The sequence below is a fragment of the Rhinolophus sinicus genome, linkage group LG16 (assembly GCF_036562045.2).
Source record: "Rhinolophus sinicus isolate RSC01 linkage group LG16, ASM3656204v1, whole genome shotgun sequence".
Classification (NCBI taxonomy): domain Eukaryota; kingdom Metazoa; phylum Chordata; class Mammalia; order Chiroptera; family Rhinolophidae; genus Rhinolophus; species Rhinolophus sinicus.
The window spans coordinates 32,089,904-32,111,144 of NC_133765.1; the positions used below are offsets into that span (position 1 = coordinate 32,089,904).

The window sequence follows — 21,241 nt, forward strand, 5'->3', positions numbered from 1 at the left end:
CAGCACTGTTTAGAAAAGCAAAAGCTAAAACACTTAAATGCCCCAAACACAATGGTTCAATTATGGTACATCCATACCATAGGGTATCATGCAATTACTAAAAAGAATGAGATAGGCCAATATGTACTAGCAAACAGAAGAAGTGAGAACAGATATTTAGTGAGTGGAGAAAAACCAAAGCTACACAATAAAGTCACAGTATGAAAGCACTTTTTCATGTTTTTTCCCAGAAAATAGTACTATATATTTTACAGGTACATATATGTATATAAATATGTGTATATATGTAAATGTAAGTATGTCAGGCCCATCATAATGCCTATAATACATGCACATATGTACTAAATGCCAAGAAAACAGCGTAGAAGAATACATAGCAAACTGATAACAGGGTTTATGTTGGAGGAGGGGACTAAAATGGGTGGAAAACAGATGGTGACAAAAGCAAATTTAACTACCAGATGTTTGAATATTGACTATATTGTTTAGGTAATTCAAATTAATTTTTAAATGCTTAAAAGTCACGACAAGTACAGGTTATATGACCAGTGAAATCACTGTTTGTTTATTTGTACTCTAATCGCCTGAAAGCACTGGACAAGTCTTCTTACAACGCCCCTTTTTGACCAATGCTTCTGGATACAGTGAGTTAACAGGACTAGTTTACCTTCTCACCTTAAATGACTGAAAAACTGGAAAAATAAAATGACGCATGTAATAGGATTAGTAACAAGGACATTAAAATAGTCATTACAAATATATCCCATTATGTTCAAAAGGTACAAGAAATGATGCACATGTGAAAAAGAGATAGAAAGTATTAAAAAGACTCAAATAGAACTTCTAGAGATGAAAAGTGCAGTGTCCACCATGAGGAAAAAAACAAACAAAAAAACACTGAATAGGACTAACAGCAGATTAAATGCTGCAGAAGAAAAGGATTAACTTAAAGACGTACAGCAAAAGAAATACCAAAATCAAACACAAAGAGAAAAAACAGAACTGAAAAAAAATGAACAAAGCCTCCGTGAGCCGTAGGACAACTCCAAACAGCCTAATATACGTGTGATTGGTATCCCAGGACAGGGTGGGGTGGGGGTACATATTTGAAGAAATAGTGAACATTATCCAAATTTGAAAAACAAAACAAAACTGTAAATCCGCAGATCCAAGAAGTTCAATGAACCCCAAGCAGAAGAAATATAAAGAAAACTGCACTAAGGCACATGATAATCAAGTCTGTTCTGCTCCCTTTATGCCAGAGGGTCAGTTAGAGTAAGCTTAATTTGTTTAGTCAGTTCTTAACATGGTCAACCTGACGTGTCTGATACTTTAAACATTTCTATCAAAAGAGTATATATAGTATACCTTTCCTCTCTCCACTTCTTTTGTTGTCATGACAATCACTCGGGAGTTCTCCTGAAACACCATCCGCCAAAAGTCATTCACCGTATTTTGCAGACAGCCTTGTGTGGCAATATAACTCTTTTTGGGCTTTGAATTGTTGCACTTGGTTTCAAATTCAGGCTAGAAATTTAGGAAGAAAACCCTTCAGACATTTGAAAGTTGCTTTCAGGACACAAGGAACGATTTAAGATACAAAAACAGGCTAGCAATGAATGGTCAGAAAACACTGAAAAGCTAAGTTTACCATGATGATATTGGCATTGATGTAATCTGATACGGGCTCATTGGGATCACCGTCATGCAGAACAACCCTGGTATGGTCAACTGGAAGAAAAAGAGACCAAAGTCACAAAAATACTGAGACCTTTTCAGGACAAATCAGTTCAAATCAGTTTGTCCTCAACCTGGTGCAAGTTTTAATGATAAGACCACATAAAACATTAAATCCCAAATAAGCACCACAATAATCTGAACACTGGCTGATGCCTCATAATGCTTTCTTCAAGAAGAATAAAGTAGCAGTGTCACTTTCCCGGTTTTGATAATATACTACGGAATATATAAAATACTATAATCATTGGGAAAAGCGGGGTAAAGGGTGCATCCGTTCTATGTATTTTTGTCACTTTTTGTGAATCTAAAATTATTCAAAACAAAAAAGTTTGTTTGTTTTGTTTAAAGGGAAGAGTCAAATACAGATAAATGACATGATGTCTAAGATTTGCTTCAAAATAACCTATGGAGAGAGGAGTAGATCAGAGTATAGATGAAACAAGATTGGGCATGAGTCGACAATTGCTGAAGCTGGGTGGGTGACGGTACGTGTGGGTTCTTTATACCATTCTGTCTGCTTTGAAACACATCTGAACTTTCCATAATAAAAACGGTTTTATATGGTTTTTTTTCATGAAGCAGAATGAAATACAAGACTACCTAGAAGACAAGATTCCGATGGTATCAACTGACTAAATTGTGAACAAAAAGTATAGTAGCGGCATACAAATCTGAGTGGCTACCTAAGGACACATTTTACAATGGGAATTAGTAATACAGTTGCATGTCTTAATAGAATAATGTTCTTTTGCCTCAGACGCCGCATCTTTAAAGAAGTAAGATATTAATCAGAGGAAATGTCCGACTGGGATCTCAAAGGGAGGAAAGGACAATCATATTTTACTTAGAAACTGCATACTTCTTTTTTCTTCATCTTTCCCCATCTCCCGACGTCTCACTAATGAGCACCATTAGACTCCTGAGCAGAAATGAAAACTTCCACATGAAAAGGATGAGGCTGTTCCACGGTCATTAGGACCACGCTGGGGCTCAAACTGACTTCCCACAAATGCCGCACTGCCCTTTCCCAGTGTTATCCACTTTTTCCCATCCTCACCTACACACATTACAAATAATCCATATGGATGTGATCTACATATACACCATATACCATATCTGACAAAATGGCTTTGACCTGACGAGACATTACAACAATGCTCGTCTAATTTAATCATGCACCCCACTATACTTTAATAATAAAGTTTTTGAACACTGAAATATATACATATATATACAATTATATATACGAACAAGCCTTATTTTTAAGTTGGGTCAATACTTTATGCATGCACTGCCATCAATCTGTACCTCGGACTTAATTTTTTCTTTTCCTTTTTTTTTTTAAATAAAGGCTATAAATCCAGAGAAGTTCTAAATGTTCCTTCCCTTCCGCACAGTGGATTGCCCTGCAGGCCCACGCTGCAGACCGTGCATTAGAGTGTGGTGCTAAGAGCAGCGACCTAGGGGGCTCCAGTACTGGTTCTCCCACTTCCCCCTACTTGCGACCTTAATAAAATAGTCTATAAAATGGGGATAGTAAGAACACCTGCTTCATGTGCATGTGCTGTGGATGGAGATACAGACACAGAGAGTTGGGTACACAGTCAGCCCTCAGGAAAGGAAAGCTATGACAACTGTTTAGTGTCACTTCTGGGATCCTCGTCCAAGGCATACGTCCTTCCAGGCCTCTTTCCCCCCAAGGTTCAATCTGGGCTCTACCTGGCAGCATAGGGGTGTTAAAGGAGGTACTGCTTTATCACATGGTCCTCTTCTGAGCAAAGTGCGGTATGTGCCCAAATCTCCTGTCACTGGAGCTCAGGGCATCAGGGAGCAGAACAGTTGGAAGAGCCTCCAGGAGAAGCTTGTGTTCCCCGGATGAAGGAACAGAGTCTCAGAAGGAGGCGTGCCTTTCCCAAGACCCATAGGCCAGGTACTGCCTAGCAAGGACACAGGTCTGGGACCCCTGTGGCTCCGGGTGTGGCCGGACACTGGGAGATGGCAAGCCTTGAAAGGATCGCTCATAGGCAGACAAAATTAATTAACAGGAGGACACAGCCACACTCCAAACCTCCCAGTGGCAATTTCACTCAGTAACAGCACCATAGGAACTCAGGGAATGAGGCCATCAGTCGCCACCACAGTTAATTGTTTTGAAAACTGCTCACAATTAAAAGAGATGAAGGCCTCAGGTCTGCTGAGAAGGGCTCATGGCCCTCAGGAAAAGTTACAGGGATGCTGGGAATCAGAAATCTCCACGAGTGACTGTCACCGAGCAGAATATTGCTACTTACAGGGCAGGATGTTTTTATATCTATTTTTATTCTTATTTTCTTGCCTCTGACCCTCTTTACGGCTGTAGAGAAGTTTGCACTCTTGTTGTTGTAGTGTCTAGAGAGAAACAAAAATAAAATATTATTAAAAGTCTCAAAAAAAAAAGAAAGCTTGGCTTAGCATTTCTGCTTTAAGGAATTTATCCTAAGAAATATTCACAGTCATGTGCAATAGCTACAAGAATGCTCATCTTGATTGTAGCAACAGTGGCAAAACCATGAGAAACAACATAAATGTCCAACCAGCAAGAGCTGCCTAATGACACTATTGCTCATTCATACAAAAGAATGTCCTGCAGCCATTTAAAAGATGTTCTAGGAGGATATTTCGTGCCTTGGAAAGATGAGCAGAATAAATGTCAAGTGAAAAGAACATCAAACTTCCAAAACAATGTATGATGTAAGCCATATATTTGCATTCGCCTGTGTATATAAGAAATGGCAGAAAGAGATATACTAAAAAAGTGATGGGGATTTTTTTTCAGGGTAGTGGGATTATAAAGGCCTTCTTCTTTTTCTTCTTCTTCTCCTTTTAAAAATTCTCTTTTGCTTAAATTTTCTACAATGAGGAACTATTTCCAAACAGAGAAACCTTTTAACAATTATTAAGAATGAAAGCCGAAGGGAGGAAGAAGAGGGTAAAGGGGATCAAATATATGGTGACAGAAAGAGGCTAGACGTTCAGGTGGTGACCCCACAATAGAATACACAGCTGAATTATAAAGTTATACATCCAAAGTGTATAATGTTATTAACCAATGTTACCCCAATAAATTTAATTAAAAAACAACAAATGAGAGCCAGTGGGTACCGGTGTACGGTATACAAATAAAGATGCGACCCATGGACTTGAGGCGTTTAAGATCTGCCTCCTACTGTTGTTTAATTCAGAACAAGCTGGATGTCAATGCTCAGACCTGGAAATGAGGGGACAGTAGAAGTGGTCTGGGTACCACTGGATGGTGAGCATGCCAGCTTTGTTAGCCGAACAAAGTCCTCCTATGCCAGAAACCCAGGTCAGTGCCCCCGGCAGCCAGCCTTCGTCTACACAGGCACCCTCCTCCCCCAGGCTCTCCCTGGCCAGAGTGAGGACGAGAAGCCGGCCTCCAGAAGCAAGTGGTCAGGAAGGACGGCTCCGCGGGGAAGTTGCTGGGGCACGCCATCGGCGACAGACGAGACTCAGCCAGGCAGCCACGGCGGGACCGGCCCCACGGGAAGGGGGGATGTGGGGAAGTGGAGGAGGACCCGCTGCAGAAAGAGACAGGAAGGTGGGCAGGCCAGGCTGACGCTGAAGGGCAGGTTTCATTTTCAAAATTATAAAATGGTCCCTTAGTGTCAAACAAGGGACCATTAGTTTCAAATAAGCCTAATCAGTAATGGGAAATCGCACATGGGCAAATCAAGAAAGTGAAAGGCAGGCTAAAAAGAAAAAAAGAATGTGTGTGTTACATATATTATATATGACAATATTATACATCTAACAATATATGTGTGTTGTGTGTGTGTGTGCGTGTGTGTACATATGCCAAAATGGTTACTCCTTAAAGATTTCACAAGGAGTGACAGAGTCGATGTTTTCTAACACAGCAGCCCTGTTATATTTCCATTCCATTTATCTGAATTTCACAGATAGGTATGAAAGTCAGGATTTTAAATTGTTATTTGACTCTCAGTTTCAAAATGTAATATTCAGCCTTGACCCACAGCTCATAACAAAAGTGTTTGGCTAGCTGAAATCTGGGCAGAAATAAAATACAATGTATGCAGAACTCCGACAACGAAACAGTCATTCCAATTTTTTAAGTGAGTCCAGACTAATTCAAGCCATTTGCCTTGTGTGAGCTGGCATTTCCTTTCCATTGTGAGCCAGTCTCATAGAGCAGCATCTGCTGTGTTAGGACGAAGGTTCAATCCTGATTTGTAAACATTAAGGTAAAGGCTCAAAGTGAAGTTCAACCATTTGAACTGACTCAACCGTTTAAAAATCCACCAAGAGAAACAACATCAACAACAGCTACAATGGTGGGGGAGCTAGGAAAGAATTAGCTGCTTGATTCAAAACACACGACAGTAAAGCAAAGACGTGCTCACTTAGGACACACACGCCACATGACGCGTCACTTGTGGAGGGTGCATGGCCAGAACAAGCTCTACAAAAGCATATTTCATCCAGGCCCTCCGTTTCGTCATCTTCATTTTCTCCCTCTGCCTTCAAGATAAAGGCCAAGCTTTTCAGAACAACTCACAAGGCCTCCTCTTCTCTGAGCTAATGGTGGCCTGCCTCTCACTTCCGCTTCCGCTTTGCTAAGTTACTAGTATCCTGTCTGTGCCTCAGTTTCCTCAAGGGTACAGTGGGGATAATCCTAACTACCGCCCCCCTGGGGCTGGTGTAAGAGTTCAACGGGATTACTAGGCAAAGTGCAAAAACGTGCCTGGAGTACAAGGAAGCAGGCAGGCAGATGCCGGCCGCCGCAGTCGAATTATTATCGTTCCATACCCAGCTACTCCACGTGTGGTCCGCAGACCAGCAGCAGGTAGCACTGCCTGGGAGCTACGCAGAGTCAGTCTCAGCTCCTGCCCCAGATCTACTCAATCAAAATCTGCACTCCAACAAGAGTCCCAAGCGATTCACACGCACGCTCAAGTGCGAGATGCACTGCCTGTGCTCCAGCCATACTAAAATATACATAAGGGCCTCGCAGTCACTATTTCTTCAGGCTTTCATGCTCTGTACATGCTGTCCCCTCGGCCTAGAACGCCCTCTCTCTGCCTTGAGCACCTATGCATAGTTATGTTTTATTTATTCTTTAAGACCCACCTCGAATACTTCCTCCTCTGGGAAGCTTTCCCGTCCCGCTCAGCAGTGATGGGCATGGCTTCCTGGGCCCTGCAGTCATTACTCAGTGCACTGTCTGCAGTACCTCCCCTGCCGGGAAAATTTCCCGGGGTGTACTGGAACCGACCTCCAAAGGAGGGTGCGGCCAAGACTCAGAAGAAAGAGGCTGACACCTCCAGAATTAAACAGTTTATTAAAGGAGCTTATGGACAGAAGCAGAGTCTTGGGTGGCAGCAAGATGGTGGGTCTTCCCACCAGAAAGGGGATGGGGGCTTGATACACACACACACACACACACACCTACCAAGAACACAGGTGGCCTGTAGCCAAGTGGCATGTGCATGTTAAGAGCTGTATATTATAAGGCAGTAAGCAACTTAATGAGCCTACTTATCTACGTAAGAACATTCCTTTTAGGTGATATAAGCCTAACCCTCAGGCAGTCACTGAAAGCAACCTGCTTCTCAAGATGGCATCAGTCATGCCAAGCACTAAAAACCATTTTGCCTACACCCTCCAGAGTACACCTGTCACACGGAGTCCCACCTATGTCCTTCCAATCTGTCTCCTCTACTATAGAGTAGGGACCGCCTTGCTATGCCTGCAACCAGGATGGCATGAGGCACACAGGAGACACTCAGAATGTGTTTGCTGAATAAGCACATAAAGGGGAAGGAGGGAGGAGACAGACAAACCACAGATCTGCACGAGTGATGCCTCGGCCCCCCAGGCCCCACACTTACACTCCCATCCCGACCCTGCTGGCCTGGACTGCAACATAAAGGAAAACCAATGCAGGCAACACCCTAGCACATTTGCCAATCTCTAGTCACCTGAAAAGCATCTTTAAGATGCTTTGCCACCCTGGCACAGCACCTGTTATCAGTTGTTTTCTTAAATTCTCCTCCTTTTCCCCTTTCATAAAATATATTTCAAAGGACACCTCCTATTACGAGCACATATGTAAAGCAGTGTCACTTGCCATATATAGAAGGTAACCAGAGAAAGAAATACAATAAAAATAAAACGATCACATTCTACCTGGCTGCTGTAGCATGCCTGAGGCTTTGTCAGAAACGGACACTGGCAGGTATCAGAGGTAGATGTTAAGACATGTTAATACCCCACCAACACGTCTCCGAAGCCTCGCCAAAAGGATTGGATACGGTTAAAAGAGAAAACCTCTCTCATCCTCTCATTCAATGTTATTGCTGTAATGGGGTACAACCAAAAATCATCTCCCAGGGCAACCGGATGGCTCAGTTGGTTAGAGCGCAAGCTCTCAACAAGCTTGCCGGTTCAATTCTCACATGGGATGGTGCAGGCTGTGCCCCCGCAACTAAGATTGAAAACGGTGACTGGACTTGGAACTGAGCTGCGCCATCCACAACTAGATTGAAGGACACGACTTGGAGCTGATGGGCCCTGAAGAAACACACTGTCCCCCAATATTCTCCAGTTAAAAACAAAAATCATCTAGCCAGATGACATTCATGCGTACCCACGGCTTGTTGGCTGGACCGTCTGCTGGACCGTCTACTCAGGTCAGCCAGAGCCTCCCCCATCCTGCATTAAGTTCCCAATCACCTCTTCCACGTGGATTTGGGGTTTGAACAGCACACAAGAAAGAAGAGGCACAGAGGCCCTGCGTCCCAGGCACAGTCGGGTGCTAACTGCCTGCGGCTGGCAGCTGTCACAGATTAATAATGACTAACAGTGTGTCTGTCCCCCCCAGCTCCTTCCTCAGTGCCATTAGCCCTTTCTCATCTGAGCCTGGGGCCCACGTTGCCTGAACACATTTCATTTCCCGCAGTGGAAGGCTGCCATCCATCTACACTGAGACTGAAAATAAAAAGAACTCCGAAGTTGTGAGTCCGCAGAGGCTCCCCGACTATAATCAGCAACCACCTGCTAAGGGCTCGCCCTCCCCAGCACCAGGCTGATGGCAGGAAGAGGCAGAGAGCGCCCAAGGAGCCCTGCCTCCAGGAGGTTACAATTCCTTTCTTGGTTTATCTTCCACAATCTCCGTCTCACCAGCAGCCCCTGGGGCACCAAAAGCTGCAAATGACCTGTCAAGCTGAATGTCACTGTGTCTGCATCAATGATAAGGCTGGGACAAACAGCAAAAGGCTGTGTAAAGCTGGGACACAGGCTGCACGACACCCGGCTTTCCCAAGAAATAAACACAGCCCAAGGGTTTGCACCAAATGATGAACCCTCAGAAAGGGCCAGAGCTACTTACAGTCACCTGACTGCACCCGTCAAAGCAGACCTGGAGCCAAAGGGACTATATCAAACTATTAAACCTTAAAAGGCATCAAGAGAAAGTCAATCCCGACCCACCGTGTCCCTTTCAGAGTTCCAGCAGCATGCCCACCCGACTGTGGATGGGACACGTGTCCGCTGCGCACGACCTGCCCTTACATTTATGGCCAGTGAACATCCCTGCTCCCCACCCCAGGCCACTGCCCGCCCAATGCCAGCAGCAGCATCCCCAGTCACTGTGATGACCTAAAGAGACCCCACAGGCTTCCAAAGCCCTGACTGAGCACCATGAACCTGGCTCTTGACCAGAATGTCACGAATGCCAGTGGAGGAACAGGATCAAGCAGAGGCAGGCTGACAGAACAAGGTGGCAGAGCCAGGCATGCCCAAGCACCATGACAATGGCCCAATGACCATTTCGCCTGCACTGCTCTGAGCCACAGGCACGAATCACTCGGGGGAAGTAACACCACTAACCACGAGGCCCAGACGATGCTGTACAATCACTTTACCTTTAAAAACAAAGCTACGAGGGTATGTACATTGGATGGGGTAGGAGGGGTGGAGACGGAGGAAACAAGATTAACGAAATGTTGAGAAGTGTTCAACCTGGGTGTCGGGACAAAGGAGGTTCATCATATAACTTTCTCTACTTTTGGGTGTTTGAAAGCTTCAATAATAAAAAGCTTTTAGATATGAATTAATAATAAATAAAAAAGTAAAAGCTTCTACTAACTCCCTCCTCGCGCCCCCCCCCCCCCCCCCCCCCATGGCTGTGGCCTCCTGAAGGAGAGAAACGGAGCTGAGAAGGCTGTCAGACAGATGGCCTCTCTGGTTTGGATGCCATGAATAATTCTCCAGACAGCAGTAACCACCAAACCAGGCCCTCTACCGGGTCTGAATAAACTCCTGTTTTCCTTTGGCATCTGTCTCTGCAGAAAACACTGCCATTTCTCATTCCGTTCTCTTTACGGCGAACTCTGCAGTGTGACCAGGTACCACAGGCAGGTGAAAGCCCCCACTTCCTGACGCTGCATTGCACAGCCTGTCACCACTTCTCCGCCGTCGTCCTGACCAAGCCCCCAGCACCAATCAGGAATGAAGGGGCAGCTGGTGACTCTCCTCACCAGAGAAAGTCCCACCTGATGGACAAGCCCTGCCAAAGCACCATGGGGGCAAAAACCACCCGAGATTCGGTCCTTTCTTGGTGCTTGTAAACCAAGTTACCTCCCTCCTCTGATAAGGTGGAGTAGAAGCAGAAAAACAAATTAAAAGGCATGGTCCCTGGAGAACAGGTTCTGACACAGGAAACAGCGGCAAACAGCACGAGACGAATCTATCATTAAGTGTGGGATTAATTATGTGGTGTGGAATTTAGGGCATGAGATCCATGAAAACGAACTAAAGCAGGTCTCTGGAAGGAACAGGAGGATTTAGATGGGTGCAAGTAAGAAAGGAACACGTCCTGGCAAATTAAGGAATATAAGCTAACATGGCTAAGAGGCCAGAGTTTGTGGGAGGGGGAAGGAGACTGGCCGATGAGTCTGGAAGCTGTGTGATAACAAGTGGTGGGAAACGCGGTTAGGTGGGGAGAGTAAGAACATTGACGGAGGGCCTCGAGAATTGGAGAGAAGACCTTCAAAAGCTGAGGGAAAGGAAGCATGGTGTCAGAAGTCCCGGAAATTCAAACCACAGACAACCATTTGCCAGGCACTTTCTTGGGGGCAACCTTCTCATTTCTTCTGGGTTGCAGTCTCTTTATCTTCAAAATGAAATTGCTATAGGGAACCACTGAGACAGTTTGAGCAGAAGAGAGGTGACAGGAGAAATGCTGAGAGCCGATTAGCACAAAGGGTGACTGGAGGGCCAAAGGCAGAGAAGTAGAGTAAATGAGCAGCTCGTGTCTTCTGGGGTGATGACAGCCTGCACCCCGGAATCAGGCGAGACTCCCGATTCTGCTGCTGCCCACCTGGGCAGTCCTGGGCAGGCACCTTGATCGCTCAGAGCATCCTGGGCTCACTCTCCCTACCTCACAGGACTGGACAGTCACTGAGATGACGTGCCTGGCCCAAGATGCAGCAGCAAGCAGACAATAAAGGCTACTGTCCTGCCTGCCTCTGAGACCAGAGAGACATCAGGAAGGAAACCCAGCCGGGCTTGGTGAATGGCAAGGGATGGAAGAAAGAGCAAGATGAGTTAGGGGATGTTCCGAGGATTCCAGCCTACCGGGCCAAGGAATAAGCAGTACGACCACCAGAGACAGACCCATAAAAGGGGACATCTAGTTTGAAAGGGAAACAACAGGCCCTGTTTTGAATGCTCAAGTTTGAAGAGCTATGACAGCCAAGAAGAAAAGTGGAAGACACAATCCAAAAGATAAAACCAGAACTAGAAGCGACAGACACTTAGGGGTAACCGGACTAGGATGAGCATGGGTGTGCCCCCCAAGGAAGAGCGAACTTAAAGCACGATGAGAAGACGGCCCAGATCACGGACCTTGGAGAAGAACCACCAGAGTTAGCTGGTTGGGAGAAGAAAAGGCAACCAACAGCAAGACAGGCACAAGGGAGGGGAAGAAGGACTAAACCAGGCGCATGCAGAGAAACCAAGACGACGCGGGGAAGGGGAGCTGGACAGCTGTCTCAAGAGCAGCCTAAGGAAGGAAGAGGCTAAAGAAAAGCCTGTTCACAATAAGCAAGCCATGGGTGTTTTCTGGAAGTGGGATCCCAGTAATCGGGGGAAGTCGCATCCCGAGTTGTTAAAGAAGGAAGGAGCTAAGAAGAGACAGAGGCCACAGCACAAGCCCACTCGATGAGAAAGGCAGAAGGACAATGACGGACGCAGCAAGTACTAGCAGGGACATACATTTAAAGGCAAAGGGAAAAGGTGAGGCAGAGATACTGAGGCACCCTCGGTTCTTAAATTCTCTGTAATGAAGCCAAGCAGCTCCAGCATATAAAAACAACTCTGAAGAGAAAAGCTTGACGCTGGAGGAGCAAAAAACGAGGAGGGAGAGAGAGAACGAGAAAGAGCCCAAAGGAAACAAAGGCATGTCTCCAGGATGGAGCTTTTGGAAGAAAACCTCTACCCACCAGTGGGGAGCAGCCCTTCTATTAAGTGACTGGGAGCTCAGGCCTAGATGGAAATGCTGGTTACAGCTCCCGCTGCCATCCTGGAGCACTTTAAAGCCCAAGGCCATTCAAGGTGGCACGGCTTAGTCACCAAGGAGAAGATTTCCACTAGAGAACACCAGCAAGAATTATTATTCTACACCCAACTTTGGGGTGCAGTTAAAGTCCTGTTTCCATAAAGCCTAAGCACCTTGAAGTAGAATTTATAGCTCCCCTGAGCCGGACACAATCACTGGGAAGAAAGCAAACTGGACTGTGGGCTTGAAGACCGGCCCCAGCTCCTCCTGGAGACATGTCACTTGGCAGAGCTGCTGGTGGGAATCAGGACATCTGGGCAGCTGTCACGAAAGGACTTGATGCCTATGCGAACTGAAAACAGCTTCGACCATGCAGGAGAATGGCTTGCGTAACGGAAGAAGGCTGGGCATTAAAAACAAATCAAATTATCAAGGGAAACAAGCTTTAAGGTGCTGGAGGAAAATAACCCATTAATAAGGTGCTGTGTGGGGTCTGTGTGTGTGTATGTGGTGTGTTTGTTTTTGTTTTTTTAATCAGAAACAGAAGGTTCGAAACTAAAATCTTTCTGAAATTCACCACTGCGACTCTCCTCCTGGGCAAGTGGGTACAGGGGTGTCAAAGACTAAAATGTGTGTCCATCAAGCCTCAAACAGGGGCTGCTGATGAAAACAAACTAGATGGGAGCAGAGGAACATCTCAAAGCAAAGCCTGGAACATTCCTCCACCATTTAAGCATCGGAAAGCTGTCCTCTCTTGAAATATACACAAAGGGTCTGAAGCCAGTACAAGTCTAGCTACTGAAAGCGGCTCAGATTCAACACTCAGTACAAATATTTATTTGTACCTTCTGTGTCAGGCTTTCTGGATAATGGGGCTCCGGTGAACAAAACAGGACCAGCAGTCCTTGTGGGACCCACGGACTGCTCTGGGTTATTTTCTTAGATGACATAAAAGGCATAAAAGAGCAGGATAAAAGCGTATCCATCTCTTTCTTTGTTCCCCATCAGTTTCATTTTGAGCAAAAACATTTCTTTACTCCAACAGACCTAGTCAAGTTTTCTGCTTCTATGGATTCACAGTACAAGAGACAAACATTAAACCAATAACCACGCAAATTATTCATGAATTCCAAGGATGGTAAGTCCTGTACAGGAATGGATTTGCTGCTATGTATGTGCACATGTAACGGGAAGAACCAACCCAGGCCCGGGCACAGGGATCAAGGAAGGTTTCCCTGAGAAAAAGACCCTGAGGCTGGGAACTAAAGAGGGAAGAGATGCTAGCAAGGTGAAGAAGTGAGGAAGGAAGAACATTCTAGTACAATCCCGCCTGTAACACCATAGAATTAGTTGAAGAATCACAGTCCAATTACATGTCCAGTAGGCAGTGCAAACTTGAACGTGTCCAAAATGAAAGCTGATCACCTGCCCCCAAACCTGTTCCTCCCAGCCTTCCCCATCTAGGTTAAGTGGTAACTCCATCCTACCAATTGCTCAAGCCAGAAACTTCTCTTATCCTTGCCTCAGTTGTCTTCTCTTACCACACAATCTGCCAGCAACACTGCCTTCAATCCTGACAATTCTACCTCCAAAATATCTCCAGGACCCAGCCACCTCCACCGCTCAGCTCTGGTGCAAGCAACGGTCGTTCCTCTGCTTGGATGATTGCGTCTGCCTCCTTACGCGTCTCCCTGCTCTGTCCTTTCCTTACAGAATGCTCCACGCAGCAGCCACAGTGACACGTCTTCCCTGTGCTCAAAACTCCCGGAGACTCTACTTCCCCCAAGTAGAGGCCAATGGCCTTCCACTGACCCACAGTGCCCTGTGTGACCTGACCCCTCCATGGTCGCCTCTACATTTCCTCTTGTCCACTCCTCTCCAACTGTACTGGCCCGTGTGCTGATCGGGCCACATGTGAAGGGCATTCCCACGTGAAGGCCTCTGCGCTTGCTGTTCCCTTTCCCTGGAACGCTCTTCCTGAGCTTATCTGCATGGCTTGCTCCTTATTGCCCGCAGGTCTCTGTGTGTGCAAATGCCACAGAGATCTACGTAAAACGGTAATCCTCAGCGGCACACACCTTTATCTTGCCCTGCTGTATGTTTTCCCCCTCCCCCTCCCACCCCCCACCACTCCAGTTCAAGCCGTTGTTTCTCAGTTTAGTTGTGTAGGACACAGCTCCCTGGCCCGTGCTGGTATTGTGAGCCTTGCGCTCCCCCCAGCTGAGGCAGTCGGTTGCCTGACTGCCGGCCACTCACTCTGGCCACCGGCTGCTCCTGGCAGCACATGGCAGCTCACACCAGGCCACGGCGGCCTCAAGCTACTCATGGTGTTCCAGCTCCAGGGAGAGCCATTGTTCACTCTTAGCTGTAGAGGGCGCAGCTCACTGGCCCACGTGGAAATCGAACCCTTGGCGTTCGGAGCTCGGTGCTCCAACCACCTGAGCCACCAGGCCGGCCTGCCCTACTGTATTTTTTCCATAGCACTTATCACCATCTCACGTATTGAATATTTACTTGTTTCTTTGTTTAGTGTCTGTCTCTCCTAATTGACTATAAATTTCATAGGGACAGACTTTGATTTGTTCCCTGCTACATCCCCAGAACCTAGAACAGAGACTCCAGCACACAGACTGTGCTTAATAAATATTTGTTGAGTGAATCATAAACCATCGGTGTCTACTGTTTGTGGCAGATATTTGGGGAACATTTATTTACCCAACTCCCTACAACCCTCATCTCTGACAACTATTTTTCCCCAGACAGGGTGGTCCATGCAGACATATCTGTCCTCTCTGTGATCATGTCCTTGGCATTGCTCCTTGGACCAAAGATGGATGGCCTCTGAGCCGATGAGACTGAGACTTTGACGCAAAGACTGAAACTTGCTAGCTGCAATATCTGAAAGGGGCTACAACTAAGGTCTGTAAGTCAAGAAGCAGAGAAATCTGCTGAAGGAAAAGAAGGATGAAGCAGGGATGTGGAGAACGGGGCTACTGGAAACAGAGAGGGCAGAGAAATGGAGGAAGAAGGTGAGGGAAAGGAAGAGTGGGGCCCAGGGGCTGTCAGTGGCAAGATTTCCATCCTCGACTTGGGTCTTACAGTCAGATGCAGTGTCCAGACTCAGTCCACCATGCGCCCTGGCAGCTCAGGCCTGGAGGACTCAAAACGGAGGAACAGGCACAGAGAGGGGGCAGACTCTGTAATGCAGCCATGCACTGTGCACCTCGTCAGGATGAGCAGGTCTGACTTCAGGTTTCCGGTAACCGGCACATCCCAGACACACAATTACAGGACCGTAAACTGCCTTTCACTTAGTTGGTGTCAGTCTCGTGTTAGCAGAATTCCACTGCCTTTCGATAAATCTAGAAATATTAGCTGCCTCTTTACATTCAGGAGCAGAGGGACACAAGATGTTTACACATCAGAAACAGGAAAACAAATCAAAGACTTGGGTTCATAATGTCTCGGGCATACAATGTATCCGAGAAGAAAATCATCAACCTGAATTTATTTCAGCAGCAAAGGAGAAAAGAAGCAGAGCTTCACAAGAGACTTTGTATTTTAAGATGCGTCATAAGTGAAAGTAATTTATAAATGTCTTCTAGCAAAACAGACCTGAAGGACATACAGAGTTTTACAGATAAACAGGAGTTGGGCATACAGACAAACAAAACATAGCCGTCAGAATTAAATCACCAGTGGCACTGCAATTTAGAGCTATGGTTCACGTTAAAGACTCTCAGAGCACACAGTAAGATGGACCTGATCCTAAATTTACCACCTTCCAGGAAACAGCTAAGGTACAACAGCTCAGATAAGAATGCCTTGCTATTGTGAACAAACCCCAGTTTCAGAGGACTTAGGTTATAATGAATGTCTGCTTCCACGTATCTAATTTTTTCTATAATGGTTTGTTCTGTTTTCAGACTTATTCTACTGACCGCAACCTTAAAGGGCAATTTTTTTACATGGCCTGGATTTGAGAAGCAGGTACATAAGAGATCTAGAAAGCAGGCCATCTGCTATTTAGATCTAGCTCCAGTTTAAATGAAAGTTAATGCCCTGATTTAGTGCATGATAACTTACGACCTTGGCCTGACCTCTATGGAGAACTTGTCGAGTACAGAGGTGTGCTCTTATTTTTTTTCATTTCCCCCAAAAGCCAACTCAATCCCCACCCCCACCTTTTTTGTTAACAATGTATGAAAGATGACCTGACTTTGAGATGTCACAGAGTGCTCGCTTCGGCAGCACATATACTAAAATTGGAGATGTCACAGAGTGAAACCATCAGGCCAATGTTCTTTTTCCATGGCCAGAAAAGTCAGGCTAGGACTTCCTTCCAAGTTTGTATCTTGACCCCCACCAATGGAATCTCGAAAACACCTCTATTGTCACAAGCTCTTTGGGAAGGTTTGGCTTTGTTTCCCTAAGCATCGCAATATTCACTATTATTGTTAATAGTTTTAGCTGTGATAATATTCTGGTTACAATTTTTGAAATGAAAGTTAAAGATGAAATGACATCTGGGATTTGCAATAAGCCAAGGCTGGGGGAGTAACGGGTGCAGTTAAAAAGACTGCCATATATCAACAATTGCTAATGCTGAGTGACAGGCATACTGCTGTGATTATCCTATTCTCTCGGCTTTGGTATACATTTGAAATTTTACATAATAAACACTTTTGAAAAACAGGGTTTTCATTCAAATTTTATGTAAGGCTTCTACAATTTCTGTACTTATCCACCTACCTCATGAGGCTTTATAAAGACTAAATGAAATGAAGTAAATGTAATACAAGGAATGCTGAAATGCTGCCTTTTGTTATGGAGGCTGGCAGGATACAATCAAGAGAATCCTGAGCTTGACATTTTTAAATTCTGACTTATTCAGTTTGTCATCACTTTTTCGGCGGTGATGCTTTTCATCACTGCCTCCCGTCTCTCCATTGGAAGGGCCTTAAAGACAGAAGCAGCCCTGTCCATCTCGTCTGCCATGTATCCTCGGTGACTAACCCAATGCCTGGTGTGAGAATAAACCTGAGTCAAGTCCCTGTTCGGCAACGTTGAGCAAGAGCTGTGAATGTTCTATTCTGCACACATCCCCACTGCCACAAGGCAATCAATACTTGTGGGGAGGCAATTTACTTCACCTTCCTGAGCCTCAGGCTCCTCCTCTGTGAAACAGACACAACAGTTATCTCAGTAAGTTGACCTGACGTACTGTGGCTAAAATCACTTCATCTGGCCCTTCACTCATTCATTCCACAAATATGCATAAATTCTAAAGTCCTACAAAAGTTTGGAATCATGAACCATTTATGGAGTTTCTGTTTTTTGTACGAGGCTCTGCGCCGCGTGCTAGGGGTAATGATGAAGGTAAATATGGCACAATCCTTGTTTTTGAGGAAGTTTTCTGTCAAATGGATGAGAAGAACAGGAATGAGATTATATGATGGTAAGTGACATATCAGAGTACAACAGGAACAGCACATTCCCAGTGGGGACATTCTCCTACCTGAGCTGGTTTCAGGAAAGAAATCATTTCACTTAACTTCCCAAAGTTATAAATTTCAACGCCAAATTGAAGCCACCATGAGGTACTTCACTTTTACTTACTTATTCACTGCAATAAGGCTACAGATTATTTCTGTAGACCCCGGCCAATGCTGGAACTCTTCCAAAGGAATTAGATCCTTTTGTTTTTCTGGGTTTCTGCCAGCAAACCCAAAGAGCCAAATGCAGCTACTGGCTCATCCATTTCATATTAACTGCCAACTCCTTTCTCCAGAACACAGTGCCCTTCTATTGCAAAGAAGCCCCCTCAGCAACGTGTTCCATGCCAATCAATGGCCGAATTCAGAAAGGACACGGATTCAAGTTTTTCATATCCCACTGTGAACCTGAGACCAACTTTTCTTCCATTAAAAGCAGAACTTCATAACTCATGGGGGAAAAAAACTTTTTTAATAACTTACCTCAAATTCTTCCCAAAAGCCTTGTTTGACTTTATCTGTGGTCTCGGCTAATTTGCTTAGTTCTCGAACCCGGCTTTCTATTTCAGCAGCATTGATACGAGTTGTGTTGAGGGGCTTATGAAATTCAGCAGTTGGTGTGAAATGAAGAAAGTATTACAGAAGAAAGTGTTAACGCAAAAAAAAAAAAAAAAAAAACACAACCAAACTTCTATTTCGGTATTTATAAAAGCAAGGACAGGAAGTTCACAGGACCTAGTAATTCACAATAAACATTTTTCAAATAGTTTCACTTTCTCTTCTGTTCTACCAGGAAATATATCTTTTTCCACTCTCCACACACCCTTAACTCTGCTGCTATAAATTCAACCTATTCTTCTTGATAAACAGACTGCAACCCAGAGGGGTAACATCATTTGCCACTAAGTGATCAGAGTGAACTTTGAAATAGCAATAACTCCAATATGAGTCAGTATGATCACCCAAAGGTGCTTTAAAAACTCTGTGGCCTTTGGGAGATCCAAATGGAGAGTCATGGAAATGATGTAAATCTGGAATTTGTTTCCACATACCAGGAGGAGGGCAGTGAGTAGCGTAACAATTGAAATAAGATTTGATGCCGTGATGGTAACTGAAGCTGGGTGATGGGTACATGGACGTGCCTGATACTATTCTACTTCCGTGTTTTTGGACTATTTTATATTAGGATGTTTTCCACTCTGTAAGGAGATAAGAGCTTTAGCTTTCCAATACGCTCACCTGCTTGAGTTGTAGCACTGTACCCAATGTTTCTACCATGGGGTTCTTCTTGTAATGCTCCACGAGATCGGTCAGAGAGTCAAACCGTTCTCCTCCACCAACATCGTATTTCAGTTCCTTTCAAGACAAAAAAATATATATATGTTTATTACCTTGATGCTAAATTACTGTTTTTCCAACAGCTGTAGTAGCACAAAGGAAAGGATGCCACAGGATAATGAAAATGAAACGGCTGAGCCAACGTGAGAGAGTGCGTCAGAGGGAGAGAGGCTCTAAATAAGCATCCAGCATCAACTAGGCCACAAGAAAGTTTCTCCTTCGTAAGTTCACTAAATAGTTAAAGAAACGAAAAACAGTATTCTTTACTATTTTGTATTACTCTAGGTTAAGTGACTATACATAAGGCCGTTGAATAGAAGGTAAACAACTCTTTCTCTCTAAAACACAACAAGCTCCAAGGCTGGTGAGGCAGCACTGAAGCCCAACATACATGCCTTTACTTTCATCTTCTAATAAAAATTATAAACAGAGACCAGGAAATCTTTTCTGCTCCTCATATCAGAATAGGCTACTTAAGGGAAACAACAGGAAAACAGTTAAACTCAGAAAATACAAAACCCTAGAGATAACATATATGAAGATATGTGGGTACAATCTTTTATTCAAAAATAAAATTTTCAGAATGACAAAGTAAAGACCTCTGAAAAAATCTCCTCTTCCATAAAAGCAACAACAACACTGGCAAAAATTGCCATCCACTTTGTCAGAACTCTGAAAATTAAACAAGAACTTGCAATAGTCAAGGGAGGATTTATTCAAGAAAAATGGTAGCTCTTGGTAAAAACAGCAAACTGTGGTGTTTTCACTTGCCCTCCTCCCTCTCTCCTCTCCCCAGCTCCTCAGTCGATTTGAAAACCAAGAGCCTCGTGACCACAGTAGCTATGAAAACAAGCAACCGAACACAACGAGAGGGGATGGAGGGGATTTGGAGCTCTAGCAAAAGACCTGTCCCCAGAGAATAATCACTATTTGGCCTGTTTAGCAGCTTCCTGGAAAAGCCCTGTTTTCCGAACTTGTCTTCATTTGACTTTATTATCAGAGCTCACTCAGCCCTGTCTTCAGCGGATCTGCCAGAAACAATCAGCAGCAACTGCTTAATATCACAGCTGCCTGAGGTAGCAATACCAGTTGGGGTAAATAAGAGACTGACTAAAAACTTAAAAGGAAAATCTAGGCAATGGCCATAGGGGGCTCTGAAAACCTCCAACATATTCTTGAGAATCTAGAAGACCTTGTGCATGTAGAGGGCTGTGTGAAGTCCAAGAAAGATCTGAGAAGGCCCCAATCTTCACCTATGGCTGAACTTTCGGTTCTGCACAAGCAGGAAATGAAGGCTAAGGCGGAGTTTTAAGCTGCCAGAGAGTTAAAGGCATACCCTAACACATAACCCTTTGGCAAAGATTAGGAGACTTAATGGTTCAAGGCATGTGAGGAAATCTCTGTCCAATAACCAACTGACCACTAACTAACCAAAGACTTCAGTTGGCCACACATGACAAAGAATACAGACTTTACAGAGTTGCTCCAGGAAAGTCACTAAACACCCAAGCAGCAAAAATTATAGCAACACTAAAAAGTAGCAATAAAAACCCTGGGAAAGGAGGGTATCTGATTTCCAGAGTCACCATGTTATATTATTTAAAATGTCTAGCTTCCAACAAAAAGTATGAGACATACAAAGAACAGGAAAGTATGGCCCATACATAGGAGGAACAAAGCATTCAATAGAAAAGCCCAGACACAGACAATAAATCAGCTAATATAAGTATGTTCAAAGAATTAAAAGAAAATACACTTCACAAACTAGAAGAAAATATGAGCAGGATGTCTCATCAAATAGTAAATATTACAAAAACTTGTACACAAATGTTCTTGGCAGCATTATTCATAATTGCCAAAATGACTGTTACTTTTTAAAGGGTAAACAAAATGTGGTATATAATCCATACAACAGAATATCTGACAATAGTTTACTGACACAGGCTACAACATGGATAAACTTTGAAAACATTATGCTAAGTAAAAGAAGCCACGTATTATATGGTTCTAGCTATATGAAATGTCCAAAATAGGCAAATCCATAGAAACAAAAAGTGGACTAGTGGTTGCCAAGAGCTGGAGGGAGGGA

General features: G+C 44.5%; 1 protein-coding gene across 3 annotated transcripts in view; it reads right to left on the bottom strand.

The window, feature by feature from the left end:
- Window positions 1-21,241, bottom strand: part of PTPN11 (protein tyrosine phosphatase non-receptor type 11) — a 71,729-nt gene that overhangs the window by 24,947 nt on the left and 25,541 nt on the right. For all 3 annotated transcript variants that reach the window (XM_019734066.2, XM_074321626.1, XM_074321627.1), the window contains exons 5-9: window positions 19,054-19,170; window positions 18,298-18,411; window positions 4,032-4,128; window positions 1,652-1,731; window positions 1,369-1,527 (exon numbers count right to left, since the gene is read on the bottom strand). In XM_019734066.2, the coding sequence (XP_019589625.1) occupies window positions 1,369-1,527; window positions 1,652-1,731; window positions 4,032-4,128; window positions 18,298-18,411; window positions 19,054-19,170 (567 nt within the window). The remainder of the gene's footprint in view (window positions 1-1,368; window positions 1,528-1,651; window positions 1,732-4,031; window positions 4,129-18,297; window positions 18,412-19,053; window positions 19,171-21,241) is intronic.